The sequence below is a fragment of the Microcaecilia unicolor genome, chromosome 9 (assembly GCF_901765095.1).
Source record: "Microcaecilia unicolor chromosome 9, aMicUni1.1, whole genome shotgun sequence".
NCBI lineage: Eukaryota > Metazoa > Chordata > Amphibia > Gymnophiona > Siphonopidae > Microcaecilia > Microcaecilia unicolor.
The window spans coordinates 11,698,716-11,713,304 of NC_044039.1; the positions used below are offsets into that span (position 1 = coordinate 11,698,716).

General features: G+C 40.6%; 1 protein-coding gene across 6 annotated transcripts in view; it reads right to left on the minus strand.

Moving 5' to 3' along the window:
- Positions 1-3,285: 3,285 nt before the first annotated feature.
- Positions 3,286-14,589, minus strand: part of OSBPL8 (oxysterol binding protein like 8) — a 164,812-nt gene continuing 153,508 nt past the window's right edge. For all 6 annotated transcript variants that reach the window (XM_030214139.1, XM_030214143.1, XM_030214140.1 and 3 more), the window contains 4 exons: positions 13,681-13,768; positions 13,148-13,253; positions 10,293-10,398; positions 3,286-4,100 (listed from right to left, as the gene is read on the minus strand). In XM_030214139.1, coding sequence (XP_030069999.1) covers positions 3,974-4,100; positions 10,293-10,398; positions 13,148-13,253; positions 13,681-13,768 — 427 coding nt within the window. In that variant the 3' untranslated portion in view covers positions 3,286-3,973. The remainder of the gene's footprint in view (positions 4,101-10,292; positions 10,399-13,147; positions 13,254-13,680; positions 13,769-14,589) is intronic.

The window sequence follows — 14,589 nt, forward strand, 5'->3', positions numbered from 1 at the left end:
CAGTGGTAACGCTGTCTGGCCGCTGCTGCTTCCCCTGTTGAGCAGCAGTGGCCGCTACAAAAAGAAAAGAAGCGATAAATGTTTTTAAACCCAGCCCAAATCATTCGCAAATGCCCGAGTCTTACAACGCAGTATCTGCAGCCGCTCCTCCTCTCGCCTGTCACATCACTGCGCTCTTCCGGGGTCGTACTCCAGGGGCAGTGACGTGGAGGCGAGAGGAGGAGCGGCTGCAGAGACTGCGTTGTAAGACTCGGGCATTTGCGAATGATTTGGGCTGGGTTTAAAAACATTTATCGCTTCTTTTCTTTTTGTAGCGGCCGCTGCTGCTCAACAGAAGCAGCAGCGGCCGGACAGCGTTACTACTGGCATCTGCGGGTGACGATGGGGTTTGATGCGCCGGGGGGGGGGGGGATTGATGTGCTTCGGGTGGGGGGTGTTTGATGTGCTTGGGGGGGGGGGGGTTGGGTGATGCACCGAGGGGGGGGGAGGTTTCTGTGGTGCCACGCTTGTAGTTTTTTTGATGTGCCGCTCCCTGCTACTTGCTCCAAAGTGGCAGGGAGCGGCGCACTGACAGCTGATTCCCAGGCAGGGGGAGGAGTAGGGAAACATGCAGAGCGTGTTTCCCTACTGCCCCCCCTGCCTGGGAATCAGCTGTTAGTGATGTCATCCTGGCTACGGAGCCTAGCTCAGCAATTCCAGGAGCCACAGACACAGGCAGTCCCACATTAGAACGTTGGTGGTGAGAATTATTATATAGGATGGGAGACTCTAGCGTTAGCACGCCTACAGCACGACCCTCTTAGTAAACAAGGCCCTTTATCAGCAGTCATCTCACCATTTAAGAACCCCACAAAGTGATGTATGCTTTACCCGGAATCCTAAACCCAATCCCATTGCCAGAACAGAATACATAGATAAGGATTGTCACTAGTGCTTGAACTGTTAATCACAAAGTAACAAAAAGGGTAAGCCCAATGATTGGGGAGGTCTTCAAAAGTACTGTGTTTCAGACAGAATGTGAGGCTCTCTGTGGATTTTTATTTGGGATTAATTTTAAACAACTTGAAAGCACTGATACTCACAATCATGAGATTTTATGAGCATGTCTATGAAGCATGTCATGATCATCTCTCCCCTGTGCTGAGATCACTTCAATGATTACCAGCTGAGAAATGAATTATCCTTTAAAATGGCGTGCCTGTTTTTTAATGTCATTTTAAGCAGTATGAATAAGCAAGCCATGTTATTCAATGGATCTTTTGCATGTTTGTGCTTCCTCTAGGCTACTTTGGTTTTCTCAGCAGGCATTGCTTACTCTTCCTGCCCAGATTCAATTGCAGAGCACTCTGCAAACAGCTTTTGACTTTCTTCTGGGTCCCAAGTTCTGGAGTAACAGAAGGCAATAAGGGTTTACAAAGCAGAATTGATTTCTCATAATTAAAAATGTTATTTCAAACACAGGTTTAGTTTGCTAGCGATAGGGGGGCAACCAGTATATGTGTAAGGTAGAAGAGCTTTTACACTGTTTAATTCTGGGACTGGGTTTAATTATTCCTTTTATATGGATTGTTTTAATGATAACGTAGTTTACACTTTTGTTTTTATCGTACCATACATTGTGAATTTTCTGCTTTTAGTTTTGAGGTACGAATCATGCTTTGCCTGTTTTTTTTTGAAAATTTGGAAACAGCAAAGAGGATTTACTTTGTTTGTTGCAGAATACTGGAACTGTCTAAAAAAACAATGTATCGGAGCTCCATTAATAACTCATTATATACAGATGCAGTTTTGAATACATAAGATCTTTTTGAGCACTTATGCACAGATGTTTGGAGGTGTCCTGACACTTTTAGGATTTTAGACTGACGACTACACTGTTGATTCATTCAAGTGGAAGCTTTAGTTTCACAGTGAACACTCTGAAGTCCCTTCCTCCATATTTATGAATGTATTATGCACTGGTGATTTAGAAATGCTGAATTAGCTTTGTGGGTTCTAGAATTTTGTCTCTGTCTTTGTTGCAAGTATTTTACAAATTAAAAGCAAACATTTTTACTTTTGAAATAAAAATTATGACACACTGTCTCTATCATCAGACAAACAAGCTGAGCCCATTGCATGCTTGGAGATGTGGTCCTGGTTTTCTATCGCGTCTCCTAAATTCTCCTGCATACAGTGGGCTATAACCAGAACAGATTCAACTTATTCCTCTGAATATGGAGCTATGTGGTCACACATGCTATATTATGCATGAGGACCATCAACCATCATGAAGCTGTTTAAAAATTTCTAATACTGCATCGCCCAAAATACATGAATTAGAGCCCCATTTAGTAAACGGTGCCTACTAAAGGCCTGACACTTAGCATTTAATTCCTGTATTAACTGTCAAATGGAAAATGGGCAGAACTGTGCCTTATACTCAATGCTCAGTATTATAATCACGTTAATGTAGCAAATAATGCAGTTAACCACATCAAAAAGTGGCATCAAGTGAATGTAATGTGTTATCTGCAATATGGTACATGAATTGTGTCTGAGTTAACTACAGGATGCAGCCTGGAACCCCCCTTATTGTGCCTTCATTTTGCCCATTAACCCTCAAGTAACTGAAAATGCTTCGTAAAGGGGGCTCAGATTTTAATCTGGCTAACTGAATTGGTCTTTTCTGGCCAATAAAGTCAGTCAAAGGTTTCGGTTGGGCCCACGTTAGTATAGAAAGTAACCATTCATCTTTATTTTCAGCTATGTGCAATGGCTCTAATAAACTGTAGGCGTACTTTCATGCCATATTTTATTAGAAAACATAAGGATTTCTTGTTTGACTTTGCACTTATTTCTTCTTTCCAAGATGCTTTCTTGGTAGGTTTGAGTAAAATACAACAGTGGTGCTGAGGTATAAACAAAAGTAAAACCAATATTCAGCTACAAGTACTCAAACTAAACCTCATTCAGGAAACATTGGCAGCTTCTCCTTGTTAAGGCGTATAGTTTTTTTGTTTTGTTGTGAGTTTCCTAAAAACGGTTTTGCTGTACTATAGTCGGTGGGGAAACGGATTTTTTTTTTTTGCTTTGCAATAAAACATTGCCTTAAATACCCCTCGTCTTCCTGCCTCCTACATATGGACTATCCACACACTAAATAGCCCGAGGAACACTTAGCGATATGTGCTAGGCTGGATTGTCTCACATATCCACACACACCTTCATACACATGTTGAGGGTTGCATATTTTATAGTTTGAAGACATACTCACTCAGAATAAAAGTAAATTTGAGACTGGTGCATTATATAGACAAAATAGTTAATTTTCCAAGACAAATAATTTCCAGTTGTAGATGTAGCTCATGACAGTAAGGGTGTGAGATTACAAAAAAATTTTGATTTTGATGTGCAAAAGAATGCTAGTAAACTCACAAGGCAAAATAATGGCTTACTTGATAAAGCCAGTTGTCCTCACATGCTTACTATAGTGCATTATAATTTTATGGCTAACTTGTTCTTTTCAGAGTCATTCTGACGTGAGCTGTTAGACTGGTGGCTTTGATGGTGTCCACGTATGAGGTTCTTCATTCTTCACGCTATACCAGCACATTTTTCCCCATCTTTCTCTAACATTGGGGAGCAACTTGCTCTCTTACCTGCCTCCTCGTTTGAGCTTCTTTATGCTGTAATGATATTCTTCAGCGCACGTACACACTTTTATATTTATATATATATATATGTGTGGAAACTGCCATGTCGTAAGATGCTACTAGTATTTTCATAGACATGGTACTGATACTTCTGCACATCTCACGTCAACAGTTTGTGACCTGAACAGGTCTTGATCCACAGAAGCAAAAAGGTATCTGTCAAATAAAAAGCCTCGTGCAGCAACATCTTTCTTACAATATTGCATCTGTAACAATTCAGTGTAGCTGAAAAATGGTCCATTGCCAGTCTGACCGTGCTGGTTACTGTAGCCACCTATTTACTTGCACAGATAGTTCGCAAGCATCAGTAGCAGTATGAAGAGGAAAAACACAAAATAGTCTCTCTGGTGTAGAAAATGGTTTTCTGTATTTGACATCATGCGATTTCGAAGAGCTATTATGTTGCTAAATAAAAATAAAACAAATACATCTTGTTAAACTTCTATGTAACTAATTCATGTTTCTCACAAACTAGTTTAAGGGAACTTTTCGTTCAGCTAAAAAAAAAAAAACACACACACACGGTGAGACTAGTTTCTAGCAGAGCAACGTTTATGTAGTTTATAAAAACGATATGGGGCGAATCCCAGCTTTTACAAATCAAGTCCTGGAAACCAACCCAAAGGCAAAATTTATACTAATGTCAGAGACTGTAAGGGGGCGGGGGGAGAAACACCTTTGCCAGTGCCTTCCTCACTGGTGTATGTGTAAGTTTATCCAAGGTTATGTTAATGTGACCATGTGGTTTCGAAGTTAGAGGGTTGACAAATTTATATATTCTTTATCTTAAGCATTGAGGTTGTTACTATTAAAAATAGGAATTAGAAAATCAGTATCAACGTGGAGCCAAGTATTCACCTTTGAGTTTGTAACCCCTCATCTGCACAATGAGAGAGACTGGTAGCACCTTATAGATGAACACATTTTTTGACCCATAAGCTTTTGAAGATAACAGTCCACTTTCTCCAAGGACAAGTAGAATATAATAGCTTACATGTGAGATGATATCATCTGAAGAAGACCACGTGGGAACACTCTCCAACATGTTTATAACAACTTTATAGCATGCTATACCACGCGTGTGCATGTGCCTTCCTACCTGACACTGACATGTGAGACCTAGCCAGTCACCATTTTTCCACAGTGAATCAGTCACACTTTTCTGTGTTCCTCTCATTCGTGTCAAAATGTTTTCCATGACTTTTGTTCTTTCATCCAGTGTCCTGTCATCTGCTGCACAGGAATAATTTACATATCCCTTTTTATTTTCCCTATAAAAGTTTTTCTGTCATTTTAAGTTTCCTTTCTTTTCTGCGGCTTGTTGAGGGTCATATGTAGGCCTTAGGCACCTGGTTGGGTAAATTTTCAGAAATCATTGATTTTGCTGCTGCTATTTTTACTGACACATCCCCCAAAAAAGTTCCAGTGGCTTTAAAAATATATATACCAGGTGTAACAGGACCATATCCATAATGGATATACATAACTGGTGTCTGCAATGCCTGGGACCCGATCATGATTCCTCTTCTTGTATCTTATGTTCATAAATGTCAGAAAGGAATCACAGACTGAAAGAAAACAGCACAAACTCATTTTTGACACAAGTCCGGTTATCAACATTGGAAGGTCTAGTCTTCACAGCTCTGGGAGCTGAATAAATCACCCTCGACATTAAGCATCAATAGAAGCCATCAAGGTTGGTCATCTTCCATTTCCCTCCTGAGGAAGAGGAGGGAAAAATTGATCCTCATGGACCGACGGAACTATGTTGGATATTTGGCAGAGGCAAAACTGCACCAACATTGGTCCTCCTCAAAGTTTGGTGCCAAAAGCCATCAAGGCACCAAGGATGCTGGTGCCCTCAAAGCACTTCTGACAGGACCATCACTCATTCTCCTTGACACTGAAAGGGATTGAGAGAGCCTCCAAGGAGTAAAGACATGGTTTTTGATATACCTCAAGTGTTTCAAGGAGATGTGGCCACTCCAATTGTGTTGCCTCAGTCTTTGTCAATGGCAGCCTTTGAGAACAGCTCATAAGGAAACTTGACGATTGTATGAAGTGCTTCTTTGTCTGATGTGAAGCTACAGGTTTGAGCGCATTGATGCTAAGGCTTTATGTGTTGCAGCAAATTCATGAGACCCATTCACTGCCAGCAGGAGGTGCATCAACACAGAGGCCTTGAAAGGCATTGGATTTGGTGCAGAGCAGACTGCTTTGGTGTCGATTTCCAGCCTATTGGGGAGGAAGCTTCCCCAGTTCACAATAGGTCCTTGTTGCCTCGGTGCCACAGGCCCAGGACAGATCAGGTCGTCAATCACTCAAGGCATGTAGAGATTCAAACGTCTCCTATAGAGTACTTTTATGAGTCAAAGTCTGAGTGCTCCTGGCTATCTGAAGAACCACTAGAGGCCATTATGAAGGAAGGATCCACTGGTCTCCCTTTTGATTTCTCTCCACTACATGAGAGATGTAAATCTCCCTCAAAAGAACTCTTTCATGCAATAGTTTTGTCATGGAGATGGCCAAGTCCATTCTGTTTCCTCTGGAGACTAAGGATGAACCCAGGGCAGAATTTTTAAACATCCTTCAGTTCAATTATTCCTCTCAGGAAGTTGTGACCATGCCTCTTCACAGAATCCAGAGACAAGTACATGTGAAGATGGGGGAGACCCCCTCTCTATACAGCAGATTAACAAGAAAGTTGACTCTATACACAGGAGTTCAAGAGGCTCTATGATTTGAGAAACTATAGTTTCCTCAGCATGTCGAATCTGCTCTCAAAAGAGGCAAAAGTACGAAGACTTACTCCTTACTTCCCCTGGGGTATAGAAGCAAAAGCCTTGGAATCTTTTGGGAAAATGTTTTACCAGAATACTATGCTTACACCCGTATAGCTTCTTACCAGCAATTCATAAGCATGCAGTTGCAAAATATTGTGCACAGTGTGGCAGAGTTCTCACACGGGATCCATCAGATGTTATCACCCCACATGTAAGGCTATTTATGCTGTTGTCTTCAGAGAATACCTGCTAAAGGTAAGTAACTTTGCTTTACCCTTGAAAGCTTATGCCTCAAGAAATTTGTTCTATAAAATGCCACCAGCTTGTGTGCCGTTTTTGTTACTACAGAATACCAAAGCTAACCCTCTGGAATTTCTCATTTACATAGTGCTCTGAAACTGTTACCACGAGAAAGTTGGTCAGAATTTCATTGGTATTCCATAGAAATCAAACAAAATAAAACATGGAAAAGAAAATAAGATGATACCTTTTTTATTGGACATAATACATTTCTTGATTAGCTTTTGAAGGTTGCCCTTCTTTGTCAGATCGGAAATAAGCAAATGTGCTAGCTGACAGTGTATATAAGTCTTATTTTCTTTTCCATGTTTTATTTTGTTTGATTTCTATTGATAACCTTAAGAGTGGACTAACATGGCTACCACACTCCTCTACTTAAGATTGGTATTCCACAAAGTTAAGCTCTGACCTACAAGAACAGTTGAATTTCTATTCCCTTGTTGGAATTATTTGGTAGCACCCAAAGTATCTCCAATACCATTTTTTAAAGCTTCTGATACAACAGGTGAAATCCACACTCCCATAGCAAGAGCCGTTACTGTTAAAGACATTCCATATGGAGGCAGCAAAAAAAATGAAAGGCTTTATATTGCTGTGCAAATCCATCTTCCAGAAATCATGGTGACATATATGTATGTAACGACCAACAAAACAGGAAACTTCCACAAAATAGCAATACACAAGAGTGAAAGATGCCAGTCACAAGTTCCATAATGTCCAGAGTTTATTCTTCAAGTTCAACAAGTGAAATACTGACAACCAAAACCCAACATGGGCTGTGTTTCGGTACACAAGCCTTTATAGGGGTTCTTAAAAAATGTCAGCATAAAAGTCATATTACTATGCTGATACCAAAGCATACAAGTGCAGTATTTTGCACCACAAGGTTTAAAGTGCTTGTGTCTACACACATCAAAAGTGCTCATCAAAATGTCAGCGTCTTTCTGCCGCTTCTTTTTGAAGACGCCAACATTTTGATGAGCACTTTTCATGTGTGTAGACGCAAGCACTTTAAACCTTGTGGTGCAAAATACTGCACTTGTTTCTGAATGCTTCAGTATCAGCATGATTATGTGTCACTTACGCTGACATTTAAGAAACCCTGATGAAGGCTTGCATGCCGAAACATGATCCATGTTGGGTTTTCGCCGTCAGCATTTCACCTGTTGAACTTGATGAATAAACTGTTTGGGGCATTTTGGAACTTGTGACTGGCAGCTTCCGTTCTTGTGTTTTGACATATTTATGTATATTCAGTAAGAAAGAGAATGGTGGTATGCCAGAAATCTTGCAGCTATCATTACAGTTATGCTGCTATTTACTGCCTGCACAGTAATAGCCTCCGATGTAGAAGTTTTATTTATTTATGTTTTCTTGTTTGCCTATCATCTTCCATGTGCTCCTTTGGTTTTTAGGTTTATCTGAAACCCACCTCAAATAGAACTGTGGTGTCATAAGCCTTCATTTGAGCTAACAGGATTTTCCTACTTTTATCCCCAGTGCCCCCTCCCATCATAAGTACATAAGTAATGCCATACTGGGAAAAGACCAAGGATCCATCGAGCCCAGCATCTTGTCCACGACAGCGGCCAATCCAGGCCAAGGGCACCTGGCAAGCTTCCCAAACGTACAAACATTCTATACAATCAAGCCATTGTGACATCACTAATGAGGTTGGCTCTTATTGGTGGAATGAGCCACTATGACATCACAATAGGTTAAATCACTGCTCTATGTAATAAAAGTGAGCCAAGTAGAGGACATAAGTACATAAGTAATGCCACACTGGGAAAAGACCAAGGGTCCATCGAGCCCACCATCCTGTCCATGACAGTGGCCAATCCAGGCCAAGGGCACCTGGCAAGCTTCCCAAACGTACAAATATTCTATACATGTTATTCCTGGAATTTTGGAGTTTTCCAAGTCCGTTTAGTAGCGGTTTATGGACTTGTCCTTTAGGAAATCGTCCAACCCCTTTTTAAACTCTGCTAAGCTAACTGCCTTCACCACATTTTCCGGCAATGAATTCCAGAGTTTAAGAAAAATTTTCTCCGATTTGTTTTAAATTTACTACACTGTAGTTTAATCGCATGCCCCCTAAGTCCTAGTATTTTTGGAAAGCGTGAACAGACGCTTCACATCCACCTGTTCCACTCCACTCATTATTTTATATACCTCTATTATGTCTCCCCTCAGCTGTCTCTTCTCCAAGCTGAATAGCCCTAGCCTCCTTAGTCTTTCTTCATAGGGAAGTCGTCCCATCCCCGCTATCATTTTAGTCGCCCTTCGCTGCACCTTTTCCAATTCTACTATATCTTTCTTGAGATGCGGCGACCAGAATTGAACACAATACTCAAGGTGCAGTCGCACCATGGAGCGATACAAAGGCATTATAACATCCTCACACCTGTTTTCCATACCTTTCCTAATAATACCCAACATTCTATTCGCTTTCCTAGCCACAGCAGCACACTGAGCAGAAGGTTTCAGTGTGTTATCGACGACGACACCCAGATCCCTTTCTTGGTCCGTAACTCCTAACGTGGAACCTTGCATGACGTAGCTATAATTCGGGTTCTTTTTTCCCACATGCATCACCTTGCACTTGCTCACATTAAACGTCATCTGCCATTTAGCCGCCCAGTCTCCCAGTCTCGTAAGGTCCTCTTGTAATTTTTCACAATCCTGTCGCGAATTAACGACTTTGAATAACTTTGTGTCATCAGCAAATTTAATTACCTCGCTAGTTACTCCCATCTCTAAATCATTTACAAATATATTAAAAAGCAGCGATCCTAGCACAGACCCCTGAGGAACCCCACTAACTACCCTTCTCCATTGTGAATACTGCCAATCATTTCAGCAACAGCGATATCAAAAAGCAGTTCTGATGCAATTTATATTTATTTTTCATCCTCATTATAATTGCTATTAAAGCATTAGGAATAGTTTAATATTCCTAATCTTCCTGCTTTAACCATTCCTTATACACCTGCTTGTACTCTGCGCTCACTTGTTGATAATAGACTGGTATTACCATCACCTTCTAGAGTGAGATGGAAATCTACACGAGGCTTCAGCTTTCTATTTTCTGTCACCAGAATTATGGAACTCATTGCCACAACCAATAAGACCGGAAAACTCTTACCCTCTTTTCCATGCTGCTTTAAAGACACATTATTTTCAATTAGCATTTGGTCCGTAATGATAACTCAATTTTTCCCTTGTCAGCTAGAACTGGAACTGCATTACCCGTTTGATTTGGTGTGTTTGATATACATGAATGTTAGGATGTTATATAATGCTTCTCTTGTGTGAAAAGTATGTTAGTTTTTCTTTCCTTTTTTTTTTTAAAAGCAGTTATTTTAGTAACTGTTTTTATTGAATATTATATTTTGTGAACCATTCTGATTTGCATTGCAATAAGCTACGGTATAGAAAAATAATAAACGATAATTATTCAGGATAAAAGAAAGCAATTCAGAAACTTAATAACCACATATATTTTATCTACCTGTTAATTTCTTCTTGTGTCTGTTTTATAGATTCAATGGCACTGTGAATTTCACTGAGGTCTGTTCCTTTCTTCCGTATCCGTGAACTGTGTGTTGTAAGATGTGCTAGAAATATATTGAGAAGCAATATATTAAGATATAATCTTGGAATCTAATGGACATCCATTTGTCAACACAAATCTGTATTAGTACCAAGTAACTTCTGCATCAATAAACTAAATTCAATTAATGCACTAGGGAAAGTGGCAATGTCCTGTTCTTCAAGCACCCCTGAGGTTCATACCATGCAAACTGAACTTTCTTGCTGATTGAGGATTGAAAAATCCTCAAATGATGACAATTTCAGTGCTTTATTCTGGCAGTTGGAGACATTCCAGCAATACATACAACTATCAAATCTGGCACCTTCAAAAAGATATAAACAGGATGGAGTTGGTCCAGAGAGCAGATACTAAAATGGTTGGTGGTCTTCGTCATAAAGTGTATAGGGGCAGACTTAAAGGTCACAATATGTATACTTTGAAAGAAAGGTGGTGGTGATGGTGGAGGGGAGGAATATGACACATTTAAATACCCATGAACAGGAGGCGAGTCTTTCAATTGAAAGGAAGCTCTGGAATGAGGGGGTATAGGATGAAGGTGAAAGAGGACAGACTCGGAAGTAACCTGAGGAAATACTTTTTCAAGGAAAGGGTGGTGGATTAATGGAACGGCCTCCTGGTGGAGGAGGGGGTGGAGACTAAAACTGTATCTGAATTCAAGAAAGCTTGGGACAAGTACATAGGATCCCTATGCGAGTGAAAGGGAATAGATGGCATGGATGGGCAGACTAGAATAGGCCACATGGTCTTTATCTAAATTCATTTTTCTATGTTTCTTTTATGAGCTCCCAGGAGGTCTAGCAAAGCATTCTCTTTTCCCTCAAAGCAGAAAGATGCTGAAATATTTCCCAGTGTCCTGAGTGCCACAGGCTTGATTAAAATGAAAATTTCAAGCATACCTTAATACGTTGCCCATATACGTTACATCTTATGAACACCAGGATGCAAGTACCACTGTGAACATTAGAAGTACCTGTGACAGACTGATATAGCCCACATACCCTGGCTGAGCCGTAAGATCATTATTGTCATGGTGTATGCGAAGTGAACCCACTTAGAGTCACAGACTTCAGAAAAGTATTGCTTACTGCTTTTTGATTTTTTAATTTCATACCAGAGGTCTAGTTGCTTGGATTATTGATCAGGATAAGTAACATTTTCAGAATGCTGTGATAATCACAACTACCTTTCTTATTTTAAAGATATTTTTGTTGGATAGAGGAGGGCAGAATGCAGTTATTGAGATATTATTGATTTTTTGGATTAATACTGCATCTCTATTTGTACTTTCTTCGTTGCTATTCTAACAAACTGTACTTTGTTACTTAAGTTTCAATAAAAACATTTACACAAAGATACCTTTTCTGGCCTATAGGATTTAGATATTGAACACTGCATAACTAGGTGTTCCCGTATGACATTCATAATATGAGAGTCTTTCCGCTCTCATCTCTCACTACACTCCTCCCCGTGAACTCCGTTCGCTGGGTAAATGTCTCCTGTCGTCCCCCTTCTTCCCCACTGCTAACTCCCGGCTCCGTTCCTTCTATCTCGCTGCTCCCTATGCCTGGAATAGACTCCCTGAGCCGGTACGTCAGGCTCAGTCTCTAGGCTTAAAGCCCACCTCTTTGCTACTGCTTTCGACTCCTAACCATGACTCTCTTACTCAACACCCTCACTTATCACCCCTACCACTGCAATTTCCCCACCCCTAGCTGTCTGTTCGTCTGTCCAATTTAGATTGTAAGCTCTGTTGAGCAGGGACTGTCTTTTCATGTTAATTTGTACAGCGCTGCGTAAGTCTAGTAACACTATAGAAATGTTTAATAGTAGTAGTAGTAGTAGTATGAGCCAAGTATAGGACAGTCAAGCCATTGTGACATCACTGATGAGGTTGGCTCTTAGGCATTGGTGGACTGAGGCATTATGACATCACAATGTCAGCTCTGGTTAAATCACCGCAGCTCCTCAGTACCTTTCCGCTCTCATCTCTCCCTACACTCCTCCCCGTGAACTCCGTTCGCTGGGTAAAAGTCTCCTGTTGTCCCCCCTTCTCCCCCACTGCTAACTCCCGGCTCCGTTCCTTCTATCTCGCTGCTCCCTATGCCTGGAATAGACTCCCTGAGCCAGTACGTCAGGCTCAGTCTCTGGCTGTCTTCAAGTCTAGGCTTAAAGCCCACCACTTTGCTACTGCTTTCGACTCCTAACCATGACTCTCTTAACTCAACACCCTCACTTATCACCCCTACCATTGCAATTTCCCCACCCCTAGCTGTCTGTTCGTCTGTCCAATTTAGATTGTAAGCTCTGTTGAGCAGGGACTGTCTTTTCATGTTAATTTGTACAGCGCTGCGTAAGTCTAGTAGCGCTATAGAAATGTTTAATAGTAGTAGTTCATTAATATCAGTGTCACAAGCATATCATGTACAGTATTCAGTAAATTCCTGCAATTTGACAATCTGATATAGGTCATTTCTCATGGGATTTTTGTATCACTTCTTTGCTTTATGGTTGGAGCTTGTGTCTGCTTCTAGGGAAGATGGTCAGTCTGGAGCCTGAAGCAATGTGTGTGTATGTACATTACAAAAATGCTATATATAGAAAACAGAAGCAAAACAAATTACTTACAGAAAAAATTATAAAACAGAAAAGCTCTGAAAACTGCAGACACTGTAATATGGCAGTGGCCTTTTGTTATTACTAGTCAAATCAATCAGAAAAAAAACGAGAAGTTCCACTGATGATCAGCTCACCGTCACTTCCAGATGAGTCCTGGTTATCGAGCTCCGGGGAGGAAAAAACAGTTTCCACTAATTTTTGCTGACCGCTTGGTATGTGTTTTAGTTTTGGAACATGTACCTGCAATTCAAACAGTTATGACAACTTTTAGGATAACACCTATGAAGAAAGGAAGTAGTATGTATCAGAAATTATTCTGGACTATCAAAGATAGATGATCTTTTAGCAAAGAAAACATTGAAGATTACTCAGCAGTTTTTTCTGTCATAGATGTTCAAATTTTTCTTCATTTCTTGGCACCAGTTATACTCTGTAGTTTCTATTCCCTGTTCTGATTATGCCAACATATTTAATTATGTTTATTAGTTTTGGACACCCATTGCCAACTTTATCAAATGAATATGCCCATGTATCTTTCAGAGTAGTTTTATACAAAAATAGCCAGACCTAAAATATGCATGCTTTACGTTTAATTGAACTAAAGATCTAGCTTCCAATTAAATTTTCTTTTCTGGTCCTTGAATTTAGTTAAGCTGCCAGAGCATACCATTGGAGTCTGATGTCTCACTTTCGTCTGGATGATGCCATCATATTCAAACTGTATCAGATCATTCAGTGGATCCCATGGCCTGGTGCTAAATATTATCAACAGAAGGAATGAATGTTATACCACTCAAACTACATTACAATTATTACAGGATGAGAGAATAAGGAGAAATTAGGTCTTACCTGCTACCTTTATTTCCTGAAGTCTCTCCAGATCAGTCCAGACATATGGGTTTGCCTTCTCCCATCTCATCCTATAAGTATCCTGGGCAGCCTCTCATCAGTCATTATTTTGATAACAAGGAAAACAATCCAGCAAGCAAGGCTTTCCTGCAGAATGCAGAAGACATAGCCCAGTGCCAATAAACCTTGGCAACTGAATGGACTTCAGTCTTTATTCCACTAACTTTTGCCACGGACGGGCAGGTTCTGGACTAGTCTAGAAGGAGTCGGGGAAAGAAAAATTAGCTGGTAAGATCTAATTCTCTTTCTTTAGCATCCTTCCAGACCAATCCAAAAACATGGGAAGTAAAGCCTTAATCACTGAGTGAGGGAACCAGACATGCCTCCAATTAACATGCTAGCCCCAAAGGCTGCATCCTGCAAAGTCTGCATAATCCAACCTGTAATGATGTACACACGGCCACCCGAAAGATCTTCCTGTGGCAGAATCAGAGTGTTCGGCCCTTGTGCGGCTTCACCTCTAGTAGAGTATGCCTTCCGTTCCAAAGGAACCAGTTGCTCCTTGACAATATAAACAGACGCTATCATCTCCTTAATCCAGCATGCCACTGTTGCCTTAGATACCACTTCTCCTTTCTTGGCTTCGCCAAATAATACAAACAAACTGGCTCTCTATTGTAGTCCCTTCTAATACTTCTGCCAGGCTCAACACTACAGGCCCTTCCTG